Genomic DNA, 15,746 nt, shown 5'->3' on the forward strand with positions numbered 1-15,746 from the left:
TATATATATATATATATATATATATATATATACATATCGTATAACGCTAAATGAAATGTTATTTATTTTGCGCCTCGCGCACTACAGTGCAAGTCATTGAGGGGCAAAATAAGCTCATCGCTGCAGTTGTCAATGTTATCCGGGCGAGGGCGAAGCTGTGCGACCCGTGTTGCAACTTGTGAAGAAAGTTTTGGTCGCCCTTGTAGCGCATAATGTCAGGGAGATCCTGTTCTGCAGCTGTCAGTTGAATTCTCCGGGATTATCTGCGTGAAATCATGCTGTGCGTCCTGACCAGAACTGCGGTAAGTGATGATTTTCATAATGTACAATACTCACTCACACTAAGAACAAACGCAGCGACTTCAACAGTACATTGAACGCCTGATAAGTTACATGAGTCAGTAGTAATAGCCGTAAGGCCCCGTATCTATTGATGTTTCTATTCATTGCAACCTGATCGGAAACATTGTGTGTATTTGTTGTGCATCATTTCGACTGTTGTTACGATCGTCTAAAAACAGCAATTGAATTATGACATGTTGAGATGATCAACTTATTTACAGCACAAATCAGCAACAAATATGTCAAGAAACACGGATGCCACTGCATGCACTTTGAGAACGAGACAGATCGATCAATATTCACCATGTCGTGCAATAGTCCGTTCAAACAAGTTTAGTGACATGTTTTTAAACGTGTGTGTGTGTGTGTGTGCGCGCGCGCTGGAAGGTCGTCGAGAAAGTTCAGTTTTCCGAAGCACAACAGAAGAAGGCCTTAATTTATACCTAAGAGTATTTATTTATTTTATTGTTTTATTTGTCATTTAAGGGGATTTTTTGTTGTTGTTGTTGTTGGTTTTTTGCCTTTTAGGAGGATATTTACTTATAAAACGCATGGTGCATTTACATAAGAAAATTAAACTGAATGAATGAATTGAAATAAATTGTACAATAACTAATTTTGACACATGACACTGAGCCTGCAGACTATTAAAATAATAGCTAGATTATTATTATTATTCTTTGTATTTGTCTATTGTTAAAAGAGATAAATATGATTATTAATCTGTTTTATTCTCACAGCTACAGATCAGAGGCCCGTTTCAGAAAGGAGGTTAAGTGAAAACTCTTGAGTATGTTAAACCTGAAATGAGTGAAACTCTGGGTTTTCAGTTTCAGAATGGGAGGTTTGTCAAACCCGAGAAAGCAGGGTAAGTAAAGCCCATTTCTGAAAGAGAGGTAACTTGGGGTCAGTTACCATGGTAACTTACTCTGTGAACCTAACCTGCTCGGCGGCAGGTTTTCTTTGTTAAACCCAGAGTTTCTTTCGGTCTCCTCCCCCTGATTAAAGCGAAAGCGATGTTTTAAAGGGGTCATATGATGTTGCTAAAAAGAACATTATTTTGTGTATTTGGTGTAATGAAATGTGTTTATGCGGTTTAAGGTTAAAAAAACACATTCGTTCATTCATTCACGCTGCATAAATGCTTTTCTTAGTTAAATCTAAGTAAGAAGTTTTCTTAGTGGAATCTAAATTAAGTGCTTTTTACTTAAAACAAGAAAAATAATCTTAATGCAAATAGAAACAAGATTACCCCATTGGCAAATAATTAGCAAAATAAGAAAAATCCACTAAGTCCACAGACTAAATACCTTATGTCATTTTTCTTATGTAGAAAATGCATCTTGATTTAAGAATCTTTAGACATATTTTCATCATAGACACTGTGAAAGTGACAAAAACAGCACGTACTTTTATACAGAATCCTTTTGATGAGGAGGCTACATTAATTTGTAGGGAGATACATTTACATCGGGAGAGGATTATTTTGATTTTTTTTGCCATATCCGCATGCATATTTATTTGAGCGGTACCATTTTTAAATGGTAGTTTTCTATATAACATCAGCGATGCACAGCACATTAGTAAGGCCACTGTATGCAGAGCGGTAAGGAAAGTGTGTCTCGCTCTCACACTCTTTCTGAGAATTTTTGTGTAGTTTCCTGAGCACAAACCCATTAAAAATGAAGCTGATTACTACATGGAATGGAAGGATGCCAGATGGAAGGGTAGTTTGAGATATATATGCCATAACCACCACCACAGCTGTTAAATTTATTTGGTCATCTTTATTTCCTACAAATACAAAAGCAAGTTATTCTTTTTCCTGTTGGATTTTAATATTCTTCCAATACTTGGTAGGCTAATGTGGCCATCTCCTCTTCATCTGTTCTTCATTATTTTGTGAGCCTTCTTGCTGTTGGCTGAGTAGAAGTCAGATGTTAAATTCATTAATTAATAAATGCAACAGTTTGGATTAGAGAACATTTAATTACATGAAAAGAGCATTAGACTATGTGGAAAAAGCTGCTGCGCACTGAAATAGACACTGAATGATATTTATTTAATATGTCAAATGCTTGTAAAGTTATGTAGCCTACACCCACGAACCTTTTATGCTTAAAGCTTTACCTGATTGAATTATGTTTTTATATTTCATGTTTAGCTGCTTTTTTTGTTCTTTTTTTCTTTTTTTCTTTTGCCTGTGGGACACCCTGATACCATGAATTTAACATTCTGCCAGTTTCTACCTTTGATATTATAACAGTGATTAGGAAAGAATTAAAGTCTTTGTTTGGTGCTGTAGACATGATGGATCATAATTTCGGAGCTCCATTGATCATGGCTTTTCATAGTCGTAGTGAACACGCTAAACTCGGATCAATACTCAGAGGTGATTGAACTAACTCAATTCAGCTGTTCTGAACCCGAAATCTCTGAGTTTCCCATCTCAGGGTTAGTCAACTCAGAGTTTAAGTTTCAACTCAGAGTTGGTTGAACCTCCTTATTGAAACGGGCCCCAGGTAAGTTTTTATATTCCCTGTCCTATAAATGTTTATAAATTATTCTCTGTATTCTTAGACAAGGACGAGCCTGGTGAAGCCCTGCCGTCTACTGAGTCCATTGCCGGTTGTCCAAATTTCGGAGCGGCCGCTGGTCCATCAGGAGAGTCTCCCGAAGCTGCCCGTTCCGCCGCTGCAGCAGACATGCGTGCGCTATCTGGCCTCGCTCGAGCCGCTGATCAGTGAGGAGGAGATGACGCACACGCACAAGCTGATGGATGAGTTCCTGCGGCCCGGTGGCGTCGGAGAGAGACTGCAGAAGAGCCTCGAGCGCCGGGCCCGCAAAACCGAAAACTGGGTGCGGAAGAAGCACGCACTTCATTATAACTATCATTATAACTGTATTTCATCACTTGTTTTTTTTTATTAACTAATAATAACTTAGTTTTATGGTATCCAAAATAATTTTTAATTATATTTTAATACCACGCATTAAATAGGCTTACTTCCTGCAAGTCAGCCCCGGGCCCATATACAAAAACATTTGTACGTTATAGGTTAATGTCGGCTTCAACGCTCCTTATTGTTGTCTTTTCTGAGGTAAATCACATTACATGACTATTCACAAGCTGTTTTATTGACCGTATAAATGCTTGGAAATAATATTTGATGTTTTCAAGTCTATTCATTATTTGTAGTGCACCACCCAATAATCGCAAAAAGGCTGTTTTGTTAAATAATATTTAACAAATATTTTTATTTTATACTTTTAATATAACACAAACCGTAGCCTTTAAATTCTGTCAATTTTATCACGAAATACAAACAATAAATGTGTTTTTCCGCTCTTTAATGTGGCGTGAGATCACTGTATTCGCCTCAGTTCAAGCGGCATGTGAATCAATAATTTCCTCTTTTCTACTAGTTACAGCACAAAATAAATGTGAATGAATATCAGAAGACATGCTGAAAAAAATCAGAACAACTAAATAAAACGATTGTCTCGTAATCAATCAATCAGTGTCAATAAATCAGTGAAAATCGTCAATAAAACCTCTTGTGAATAGTCATAACAGTCATAACATAATATTTACCTCAGAAACGCCAACAATATTAAAAAAAAAAAATTTTTTCCAAATTTTTTTTTTTTTTGGAGTAAGTGGAATTTTCGCATTAACTTTATTCACGCAATATAACACAACTTTAATCTCGTAATTATGACTTTATTCTAAAAATATTATGGCACTAAAACACTGCCATATTTACTAAATTACTTAATGCAAACACACTCTTGGCACAGCGGCCCAGAATGCAAAAAAATCAGAAAGAAAGAGGAAAAAAACTACTCACATTTTAGTTGTAATTAATTAAATTTAATTCTATGGGCCTTTTTGGGCAAATTCATCCACAGTGAAAGGTGTTTAATTTAAAACAGTGCAAAGAATTAAAGCTAGATGTGATACAGTTGTGGTACAGTCTTTTCAAGTAGCTAGCTACCAACCTTACACAGGTTTTTTTTGTTGTTATTAATTATTATTTTATTTGGCCGTGGCAATGCAGTATTTGCACGTAGTTAAAAAAAAAGACTCAGTTCTACGGCAACAATATAACAAATGCACACAAGAAATTACAGAGCCCTGCATATGACATGCAGACAAAATATATATATACTGTATATATATATATATTGTGGCCATGAATTGAGAATATGTTCCCTCGTTTTAATTAAAAGGTCCCCCTCGGCGGGCCCCATAATCAGCCTGGGCCCATATGCACATGCATACCCTGCATACCCAGACGCAACACCCCTGTTCCTGACAGATATATCACTGAAACAAGTGTGTTGAGAAATCACACGTAACTAAAATCTGTAAACAGCAAACGAAAAAAATGCCCGCGCATGCTAGCCAATCAGATAATGCAGAGGCGTGTCAATCATTTTACATGTTATGTTGCTGACATGTCTGTGGAGGCGGGGCTTTGGAGAGACGGCTTGTGTTAAAAATGGGATGCTGCACCAATTCCAAATTTATTTTTTAAGTACACAGTACTTTTATTTTGCATGTGTATTAAACTTTTAACTACTCCAAATATTACAATTATTCCCCCTATCATTGTATGATGCAGCTCACTGACTGGTGGATGCAGTCGTCCTACCTGGACTCTCGAATGCCTGTGGCGATGTACACAAGCCCAGGGGTCGTTTTACCCAAAATGCACTTACAAGACCGTCAGGGACAAATGAGGTGGGTGACAATGATTACTTTTATTTGGGCAACGAGACATAACTAAGCAAATTTGAGTATTGAAGACAAAGTTTGTTTGAAATACATAACTATTCAAGTGTATTTACACTACCACTGTCTGCTGTACACAACACTACAAAAAGTTTGGGGTTAGTAAGATAAAAAAAATTATTAATACTTTAATTCACCAAGGATGCATTAAACTGACCAAATGTGATAGTAAAGAATTATACATTTTATGATACAATGTATATTTCAAATAAATGCTGTTCTTTTGAACTTTCTATTCATCAAAAAATCCTGAAAAAATGTATATCAATTTCTACAAAAATATTAAGCACCATAACTGTTTTCAATGTTGATAAAAATAATAAATGTTTCTTGAGCAGCAAATCAGCATATTAGAATGATTTCTGAAGGATCATTTGACACTTAAGACTGGAGAAATGATGCTGAAAATTCAGCTTTGCATCACAGGAATAAATCACAATTTAATGCATATATATAATAGAAAATAGTTATTTTAATATTGCTCTTTTTACTACATTTTTTATCAAATAACAGCAGTCTTGCTGAGCGTAAGATTATGGAAGCTTGTTTCCGCCGTGGGCTAAAAAAATTTTTTTTTAAAAAGGTGATTGTGACTATATATTATTTAAAAAAAAAAAAATCAGAATTGTGAGATAAAGTTATACTTGCAAGTTTATATTGTGCAATTCTGAGTTAATATCTCGCAATTCTGACTTTTTCTCAGAACTCAAAATTTACATAAAAGAAGTCCAAATTGTGAGATAAAAAGTCGCAATTACCGTGGTGGAAACAAACGTAATCTTACCAACCCCAAACTTTTGAATGGGATTGGATATTTATTATTTATCTGATACTTGAATCCAAAGTGACTAATAGTACACTTACTACAAGGACAGTCCCACTCGATCGACATGGGGTTAAGCTTCATTGCTCAAGAGCACAGTGGTGATAGTTCATGATTATTCCAGGTTCAAGCCCCTTGATGGTCATCAGCCCAGAGCATGACTACATGCATATGTATGTGGATATATTCTTGAAAAGCAAAGAGTATTGAATTATTTCCAAACTCACATTGGAGAGGTCTTCAGATTTGGGGTTTTAAATTTCACATCGACCTTTACTCAGAGTTCTCGCTTTGCTTGGCTATTTTTGGCATATGCGCTACTCATGGCATTGCACTGTTTTTTCAAAGGGATGTGCACTTCAGATTCGGCCCTGTTCCCCTTTTAGATTTGCCCTTATATCTGGGCAATCAACACCTGTAGTGACATTTAATATCTAGCCAGATACATTAACAGTATGTTTACTATATAAAACCACCATGAGAAATAAACATTACATGTGTTGTGTGGTGTTAGTATGTAGTCCTCTGCAATATGATATCTATAGTCTGCCCTTTTTCAGCCACAGGTTAACAATATTTTTAACACTGACAGTCTTTTTGACCTGAGTGCCTATTTTTTCAACAGTGACATAATATGTTTTCATAGGCTGTTCAGATTTAGCAATCCAAGCATTCTCTTGATTATAGGTTTGCTGCTAAACTCATTGCTGGGGTTTTGGATTTCAAAAGCATGATTGATAGGTGAGCTATTTTATTATTTTCTTAAGCAATTGGGAAGTGTACAGAATGGATCAGTTGGTTTTAATGGACGTTCTTTACTGTGGCATAGTGACACATTGCCTGTGGAATATCTGGGTGGCAAGCCTTTGTGCATGGATCAGTATTACCAGGTGCTGTCTTCATGTCGGATCCCTGGACCCAAGAGAGACACTGTGGTGAACTACGCTATTGGAAAGACCCCTCCTACGCATATCACAGTGGTCCACAACTTTCAGGTGCGTCTTGTAATAATATTTCACAATGTTACTGTTGTACTGTATTTTTTTTAGCATAAGAGTCTTTCAAAAACATTACAAAACATCCTATGACCCTAAACCTTTGAATGGGAGTGTTTCTAGTTTGTACGAGTTTTCAGTTTAGACGATTTAATCAGTTTTCAAATGATTACTACAGTATCTACCTTATTTTGCAAAGCTATTTTCTATGAATATGTTGTAAGACTTCAGATTCATTAGCCGCTATAGGTGAATAACTAGAATAATAACAATGTACAGTAAAACTATTTGCACGACAAACTAGTGTGTTTATAATTTTGACAATACATTAAAATAATATGATAAGAAATACCAGTTTGCAATATCAAGCAGCATAACAAGCTGTTTTGTGGCCGCACCAGCTCTTACATTAAAAATAAGTTGGATATATTTGAGTTTTTAGTTTGATGCTTTGGTGTTTTCCAGTGATGTAGATTTTGTTAGTAGGCGATATGCAGTAAGATCAAATTAATAAAGATTCATTCATAAATATCTATTTCTCTCTGTATTCCTCAGTTCTTTGTTCTGGACGTGTATAACAGCGATGGATCACCACTGACTGTAGATCAGCTCTATGTTCAGCTGGAGAAGATCTGGAACTCTTCCCTTCAGACCAATAAAGAGCCGGTTGGCATCCTGACCTCCAATCACCGCAACACCTGGGGCAAGGCCTACAACAACCTTATCAAGGGTGAGTTGATTACCTTACCAACTCCCCTAGAGTTAAACAGTTGAGTTTTACCGTTTTCGAATCCATTCAGCCGATCTCCGGGTCTGGCGGTAGCACTTTTAGCTGTAGCTTAGCATAGATCATTGAATCGGATTAGACCGTTAGCATCTCGCTCAAAAATACTCTCATTCCGGCGTAATAATCAAGGACTTTGCTGCCGTACTATGGGTGCAGCAGGCGCAATGATATTACGCAGCGCCTGAAAATAGACTAACGTCCGTCAACATAACCAACGTGACCACCTGCTTGCACAGTGAGCGTGCTGGGAACTATTTTCAGGCGCTGCGTAATATCATTGCGCCTGCTGCACCCATGGTACGGCAGCAAAGTTCCTTGATTATTACTCCGGAATGAGACTATAGTTCCTAGCCATATTGGCCTAGAAAATCGCAACTTTTCATTTTCCGTCGGTCTTAGTACACGATGTAACTACAGAAGAGTCAAGTTTTAAATAGGAAAAATATAGAAACGCTTTGGTCATAGTTGGAAAATGAGCCTATTTTCAAGAATAGTGGAGTGTTCCTTTAAGCCTTGTTCAGAATGTCAGTCCAAATCCGATTATATGTATGTACGATTGGAATCTGATTTAAATTATTTCAAACCACATATGAACGTGGCTTGAAACGGATTTGTAAAAATCGTATTAAATCGTAAATCATATAAAAAGTTGTATTTTATCATTCGAAAGCTTAAACACTGTCAATTCATCCTGTGAAAGCCATTTTGAAATAGGACATTGTATTACCACAAAAATGGTACTTTAAATCCTTATAGTGGGCTCCTCCCCTTGAAAGGAATGGTCTGGGTCAAGGATCCATATTTGGTGTCTGTTTTGTGAGAAAAGTAATGTTGTGACAGAAATGTATAAATTTGTGAGAGGAAAATTCATTAAAATAAATTAATGGAGTTTGGGTGTCACCTGGTGGCTATTTTTGGTATATTGCCTAAACAATATCTCACAGGATCCTCAATTTTTGTAATATCACCTTCAAATTTGGAACATAAGTTAATTAGACATATGGCTTTGTTTATATAGCAATTTTAAATTCCAAAATATTTTGTAAAATATTTCTTTTATATAAAATATTTTTTTTTAGTAAATTAAACTTATGTAACTTTACTTTTTATATGTGCATATATATAATATAATGTGATATTTATTTAAATATATGTTTTAAAATACTATATTCAAAATCGCGTAATTGCGTAACTTCAAATTCTGATAAAGGATTGTGCATTTCTGCATAACCTGTGAACCCTGCTTAATTTTTCCACTCTAGAGCTCACATTAATTATTCAGTACTGGGCATTGTGTTGGTGGACATGGTGTTGATTTTCCTGTGCCACTCATCTTTATGCTGTTCCAGACAAGACAAATAAGGAGTCAGTGAGGTCAATCCAGAAGAGCATCTTCACAGTATGTCTTGATGCTCCAAAGCCACGTGTGTCAGATGAGATGTACTTTAACAAGGTGGCCGCTCAAATGCTCCATGGCGGAGGCAGTCGCTGGAACAGTGGGAACCGCTGGTTTGACAAAACACTGCAGGTTACTATCATGCACTTATAGCCGCAAATATATGACCATTGAATCAAGTGTATGTTCACAGGGTAGATATATAGGGATATTCCTCTGCACCTGGGCTCTTTTCTGTATCCCACAGTTCATAATTGGGGAGGACGGATCGTGTGGACTCACCTATGAACATGCTCCGGCTGAGGGACCTCCCATTGTTTTCCTGGTGGACCATGTTGTTGACTATATGTAAGGATATTACATAATTTAATTCTTAATGAGATTTCAAAAAAATTTACACTACCATTCAAAGTTTGGGATCGATAGGATTTTTTTATGTTTTTTTCTCTTGCTCACCAAGATTTATTTGATCAAAAATACAATAAAACAGTAATACTGTGAAATATTATTAAAATTTTAAATAACTGTTTTCTATTTTAATATATTTTAAAATGTAATTTATTTCTGTGATGCGAAGCTAAATTTTCAGCGTCACATGATCCTTCAGAAATCATTCTAATATGCTGATTTCTTATTATTATCAGTTGAAAACAGTTGTGCTGATTAATATTTTTGTGGAAACCATGATACATTTCTTCAGGATTCTTTGATGAATGTAAAGTTCAAAAGAACAGCATTTATTTGAAATAGAATTTTTTTTGTAACATTTTGATCTATTTAATTTTTGATTTAAAAAAATTGGTAAAAACAGTAGTATAAATGTATTAATTAACAGGTATGCACCAATACTGATAAGCCAATAATTATTTTCATGTAACAGATAAATGTATAATATAAAAAATTTTCACTGTTGTGTCTAAATACATTAATAATATATAATATAATAACAGTAAAAAAAATTGTTTATCGTTTTAAATGCTAGTTTTAAAGGCATCATAACATTATAACAGTATTAAAATTAATATTCATTTGGAGATTTGCTGAAGATTACATTTAACAGTGTTATGAAATTGTTTTTTTTTAAAGATTAACTTTTAAGGGAGTGTATAATCTAAATGCACACTCAAACACCAAATATCAACCACCACCAATAAATTAAAAAAACGATATAATACCGATATAATGTGCTTCCCTAAACACAAGGCCCTGAATAGGTTTGATAATGTAGAGTTGTTGAATTTTTGTGAAAGTATCGTTGTTCAGAAAGGTTGTAGATAATATGTCATGCATCATGTGTGTAATAGGAAGAGATCTGAGATGGTTCGAACTCCCATGATTCCACTTTCTATGCCACAAAAGCTTCGATTCAACATCACACCAGAAATCAAGAAGGACATCGAGAAAGCCAAACAGAACATGAACATGTGAGCACATTTCAAACTGTTATAATGGTGTTTAAATCAACATTCACCTGTAATAAATGAATATTCCGTAATGTACAGGTACTTCTGTAATCCTGTTATATCCTCTGTCTAGAATGGTTCATGACCTGGACGTTCGAGTGCTCAACTTCACACACTATGGAAGAAAATTCCCAAAGTCTCATAAAATGAGTCCTGACGCATTCATCCAAATGGCTCTTCAGTTGGCATACTACAGGTGAGTTTGTCGTCCTAGTGCTGAATAAAGCACTAAAACCTCTGATCAACTACCTCTAAAATCCCTAGTCCTTCAGATAGCAGTTGTTCACATCCCAATGGCTTCTCTCACTTCATTTCCTAGGTTGCATGCATGCCATTTATGCCACATTTCTTCTTGTCAACATCTTTAAAGGTCAAGTATGTAATTTTTTATGTTAAAATACTTTCTTCTGACTTAGTTTCATGTGAAGAGTGATGTAAGTACGCCATTTGTAGGTTGACTTCATCAAAGAGTATAAACACTGAACTTCTGTTTGTTTGAATGGTCCAACATTATCAGTCAACTTCTGGCTCAAGCAGAGACGTGACTCTGGGGCAGCACTATCTGTATAGGTACCTACATAGCCAAAGTGGGTTTGGAAACCGTATTTTTTGCTATTCTGTTTAGTGCCACTAGTGGCGTATAAATTGCATACTTCGCCTTTAAAACATGCAATTCATTCAGGAAGTGAAGAATTGCAGAAACTGATACAAAAGTGCTTTTTTACTAATATTACTAACTCCAACTTATATGAGGGTTTTTTTATGTTTTCACAAAGTAGAAAAGTTGCACGTGGATAAAAAAAAAATACCTGTGATTAGGAAACTTGTGTATTTATTAAAATTAAAGTGTGGTAAGGTATTGGTCTTTTTTGTGTCATTGTGTTCTTCAGTACCCCAAAGATTGCTAACTGACAAGAAATGCAAGGTGTTTATATATGTACCTATAACCACGCCAGTCCACTTGATTTGATCTTGTTCCTGTGTTAGGATGTATCAGACATGCTGTCCGACCTACGAAAGCACCTCCTTACGCATGTTTAAACTGGGCAGAACTGAAGCCGTTCGATCCACCACCACAGAATCGCTCCAGTTCACAAAAGCCATGGATGATCCATCAAAACACGTACAAGTTTACATTTTAGTAGTGTTCTCATTTGAGTAAGTTTTGTGAATTTTCGATGTTACTTATTTCCATATTGTTTCAATTTGCAGAATAGTGAGAAAGCAGCACTGCTCGAAAAGGCCATCAAAGTCCACAGAAAGCACACACACATGGTGAGCGTTGTTAGATTTTGCTGTATTTGGCTGAGCAATCGTTTGGGTGGCTTGTCAATGTACTAGATTTCTCTAATACATAAAATAAGTAAGCTTGACCCAAGCTCTTGTGGGGAGAAGAATTTATTGAAGGTAGCATTGTAGCAGTTCTTCAGCAGCGATGTTAGCATGTCAAACAATCTTAACCCAAGGTACTGTCTGTGAGACCAGACCTTTATACCTGGTAACAAATGTGCTACAAACAATACAATAACAACCCATGGAGAGCCAATGATAGTGTGACCTCATGACGACCTGATAGGACCTCTCCCATGGAGAGCCCACGCTAATTATATGGGCCATATGGGTCACACCTTTGTAAACAGTTTCAGTTGATTGCATCTGAGGCACAGTCACAATGTGAATGCATCTGAATTGAAGTACACATAATCTTTCAGCGTCATATGATCTTAAAGGGGAGGTCTAATGCTATTTCATGCATTCTGACTTATTTACACTGCTAAAGAGTTGGATTCTCATGCTTAACATGACCAGAGTCTCAAAAAATTTTCTGTGTCAAATACACTCCTTCAGGGTTCGTATAAGTTTCTTTTGAGTATGCGTGACGCCATAAAGGGCGGAATTCCTTATATGGGCTCTTCTCCCAGAAGAGCACACGCGCACAGCAACCAGAGCGAGAGCAAGGGTGCAACATGCTTCATCCGGGTTACGGAAGTCTGTATCTAATATATATTGCTGGATCTGATTTTTTGCCATAGTTAATTAAAGTCAATAAAGTTTTTGTTCCTGTTTTATTCATGTCGATGTCACAGCTTGCAGACGATTACTACGCAAAAGCTTCTTGTTCTTGTGACTCTTTAGCTCCGCCCACGGCACGCCTCCAGGAGCTCGGCTGTTTTCGGAATCGTAAAGCTGTATCTTTCTTTACCCATGGAGAGCCAATGATAGTGTGACCTCATGACGACCTGATAGGACCTCTCCCATGGAGAGCCCACGCTAATTATATGGGCCATATGGGTCACACCTTTGTAAACAGTTTCAGTTGATTGCATCTGAGGCACAGTCACAATGTGAATGCATCTGAATTGAAGTACACATAATCTTTCAGCGTCATATGATCTTAAAGGGGAGGTCTAATGCTATTTCATGCATTCTGACTTATTTACACTGCTAAAGAGTTGGATTCTCATGCTTAACATGACCAGAGTCTCAAAAAATTTTCTGTGTCAAATACACTCCTTCAGGGTTCGTATAAGTTTCTTTTGAGTATGCGTGACGCCATAAAGGGCGGAATTCCTTATATGGGCTCTTCTCCCAGAAGAGCACACGCGCACAGCAACCAGAGCGAGAGCAAGGGTGCAACATGCTTCATCCGGGTTACGGAAGTCTGTATCTAATATATATTGCTGGATCTGATTTTTTGCCATAGTTAATTAAAGTCAATAAAGTTTTTGTTCCTGTTTTATTCATGTCGATGTCACAGCTTGCAGACGATTACTACGCAAAAGCTTCTTGTTCTTGTGACTCTTTAGCTCCGCCCACGGCACGCCTCCAGGAGCTCGGCTGTTTTCGGAATCGTAAAGCTGTATCTTTCTTTTATAAATCTGATAAAACTAAAGACTCTTCGGAGATATGAAGGATGAAATACTTCTCTATAGGTACTCTAGATTAACATGAGATTGGCAGAAACTGTGGGTGTTATGTCCCCTTTAAAATATTTACACGTTTGTCATGTTACCAAGAAATTATTTTTTAGCTTATTTTATTGATGCTGTTACAATTTTGCCTCCTCCTGATCTCAGTTTTTGTTTCCTTGTGATCAGGCCATCCATGGGCAGGGTATAGAGAGGCACATGCTGGGTCTAAAGATGATAGCTATTGAGGACCTGACGTCTTTACCTGAGATCTTCATGGACACGTCGTTCGCTGTGGCTTCACATTTTAATCTCTACACAAGTCAGGTTTGTAAATTCGGTTCTTGACGGCTACTCCAGACTACGTACACACCGCATTTAAATACGGTTGTCGCTTCTCTTCTGGGCACTTAATAACAATCTATATACACAGAACTTGGCAATTTATGGAAATTAGCTTGGAATTGATTCACTCTAATGCCATCTTATATTGAATGATATCTTGTTTATCTTTTTCAATATAATGAAAGTGAGTGGGAGTTGGGTTTGTCAAGAAAAGCGTCATAAAGTAACCATAAGTTCACATACATTAATACTCAAGGTTGCTTTCTCCAAAAACTGCTGTAATTTAGTTTTACAAGACTATTTCCAACATTTAACAAGCTTGTTTTTTAGTTTGTTTTTTGCTACTGTACCTTTAAGACTTCTATATGCATATGACCTCTGTTATTATTAGCTAGCCTCTTTGCATGGGAAATGAGTTGCAGTGCTTTCTTACATCTTGTGGGTTTGCATAGTTGGCCTGCTTTACATTGTGTCCGGTTCACAAAACAAATGCTCACACGGTTTAGGCTGAAGTGATGAGATAAGGGACCTTTCTACAAATAGACTTAAGCTGCTCGTAACATTGAGCTCCTTCTAAGGAGGTTATATGCACTAGCATAAAGGTTATACAGTATGCACTAGCATAAGTGCTAACCCTAAGCCAGGAACAGCACAATGCTTGGTAGAATCCCAAAATCAAGATACAAACAAATAATAGTACCCTCTTCTGGTATATCTATGCTACTTCCTTTCTAAATACTGAATATGTACTGATAATCAGGTTTGTCCCGGTGGTTATGGTTTTGTTAGAGACTCTTGTGTAACAGTGTCTCACTGTCATGTAATACCTTGCAAGTCATTCTGCCTAGTTGATGCCCTTTGATATAGTTTACACTACAGATACATAAATCTGACAGATGCTTTTCAGAGGACACTTCTGTGCTGCAACAGCTTTTAGCTTCAGTTAAAGCAAGGATTGTTTTGGAATGTATTTACAACTGTACTGGGTACTAGGGGTCTTGCAGGATAACAATATTGATGATAACTGTGATATTTAAGAAATAATATTGATATCTTGTTAATACTACACATACGGTAATCACATACATCTCCTCTATTTCTCTCATTCTTCCTCCACGTTGTACCGTTATAGAGGGCATTAGCTTAGCATTCAAGCCGAGCCTCGGGTTCGAGCCTCCTTTAAGTACAGCAAGCTAAGTTTGTTTACCATTATCTATCAAGACTAAATGGGCAGGCGAACATGTGAACCATCATTAAAAGGAAAAAAGAAGGCAATGACTCAGTCGCTTTATAAAAATATGCATACTTCCCTACTATGTAGTAGGTGAAAAACAGTATGTGAAAAGAGTAGCTTGTCTGAATTCACAGTATTCATTATACCTAAGTGAATTAAGGTGCAGTCGCATTTACCATTGTAAAGCAAACTTTTGTGGGTGAAATCCAGTAATTTCAATAGGAATCCATAAGATACAACAGAAATTTACTGCTGAAGGTGAAACATTTCTGCATACAGATGTCGCAACGGGTTCAATTTGGACACATGGATTCGCTGCTTTGACTTGTCTATTGACAATAGACAATGAACCTTTATTGCCTGCAAAATGTCCTGAAATTTTACTAATGTGACTGCACTTTACAACTTCTGACAAGATTCTACACATTCAATTGGCACTTCACTATCCCGTGAGGCCATGGGAGAGGATTTGTGATAGAGCCCGACCGATATGGGTTTTTTGGGGCCGATACCGATATTAGGGAGTAAAAAAAGGCCAATATCGATAGTCATATCGGCGGCATATTCGCCGATACCGATATATATACAAATGAGCAATATCTGGCCTAATCACAGCCATGCTGATATAGAGCCGGTATCGCTCGAGTACGAGAG

The 15,746-nt window shown here is 36.7% G+C and overlaps 2 protein-coding genes across 2 annotated transcripts in view; one reads left to right on the forward strand and one right to left on the reverse strand.

Moving 5' to 3' along the window:
• LOC107722912 (mitochondrial import inner membrane translocase subunit Tim17-B) overlaps positions 1-4,358 on the reverse strand; it is a 9,489-nt gene extending 5,131 nt beyond the window's left edge. The window contains exon 1 of the mRNA XM_016531439.1: positions 4,345-4,358. The gene's annotated coding sequence lies outside the window, so the exon portion shown is untranslated. The remainder of the gene's footprint in view (positions 1-4,344) is intronic.
• LOC107722731 (carnitine O-acetyltransferase) overlaps positions 50-15,746 on the forward strand; it is a 17,440-nt gene continuing 1,743 nt past the window's right edge. The window contains exons 1-13 of the mRNA XM_016531232.1: positions 50-302; positions 2,923-3,201; positions 4,971-5,089; positions 6,651-6,704; positions 6,793-6,958; positions 7,514-7,688; positions 9,095-9,273; positions 9,389-9,489; positions 10,446-10,565; positions 10,678-10,800; positions 11,592-11,727; positions 11,817-11,879; positions 13,703-13,840. Coding sequence (XP_016386718.1) covers positions 276-302; positions 2,923-3,201; positions 4,971-5,089; positions 6,651-6,704; positions 6,793-6,958; positions 7,514-7,688; positions 9,095-9,273; positions 9,389-9,489; positions 10,446-10,565; positions 10,678-10,800; positions 11,592-11,727; positions 11,817-11,879; positions 13,703-13,840 — 1,680 coding nt within the window. The 5' untranslated portion in view covers positions 50-275. The remainder of the gene's footprint in view (positions 303-2,922; positions 3,202-4,970; positions 5,090-6,650; positions 6,705-6,792; positions 6,959-7,513; positions 7,689-9,094; positions 9,274-9,388; positions 9,490-10,445; positions 10,566-10,677; positions 10,801-11,591; positions 11,728-11,816; positions 11,880-13,702; positions 13,841-15,746) is intronic.

The sequence above is a fragment of the Sinocyclocheilus rhinocerous genome, unplaced genomic scaffold (assembly GCF_001515625.1).
Source record: "Sinocyclocheilus rhinocerous isolate Xijiao unplaced genomic scaffold, SAMN03320098_v1.1 scaffold311, whole genome shotgun sequence".
In the NCBI taxonomy this organism is placed as follows: domain Eukaryota; kingdom Metazoa; phylum Chordata; class Actinopteri; order Cypriniformes; family Cyprinidae; genus Sinocyclocheilus; species Sinocyclocheilus rhinocerous.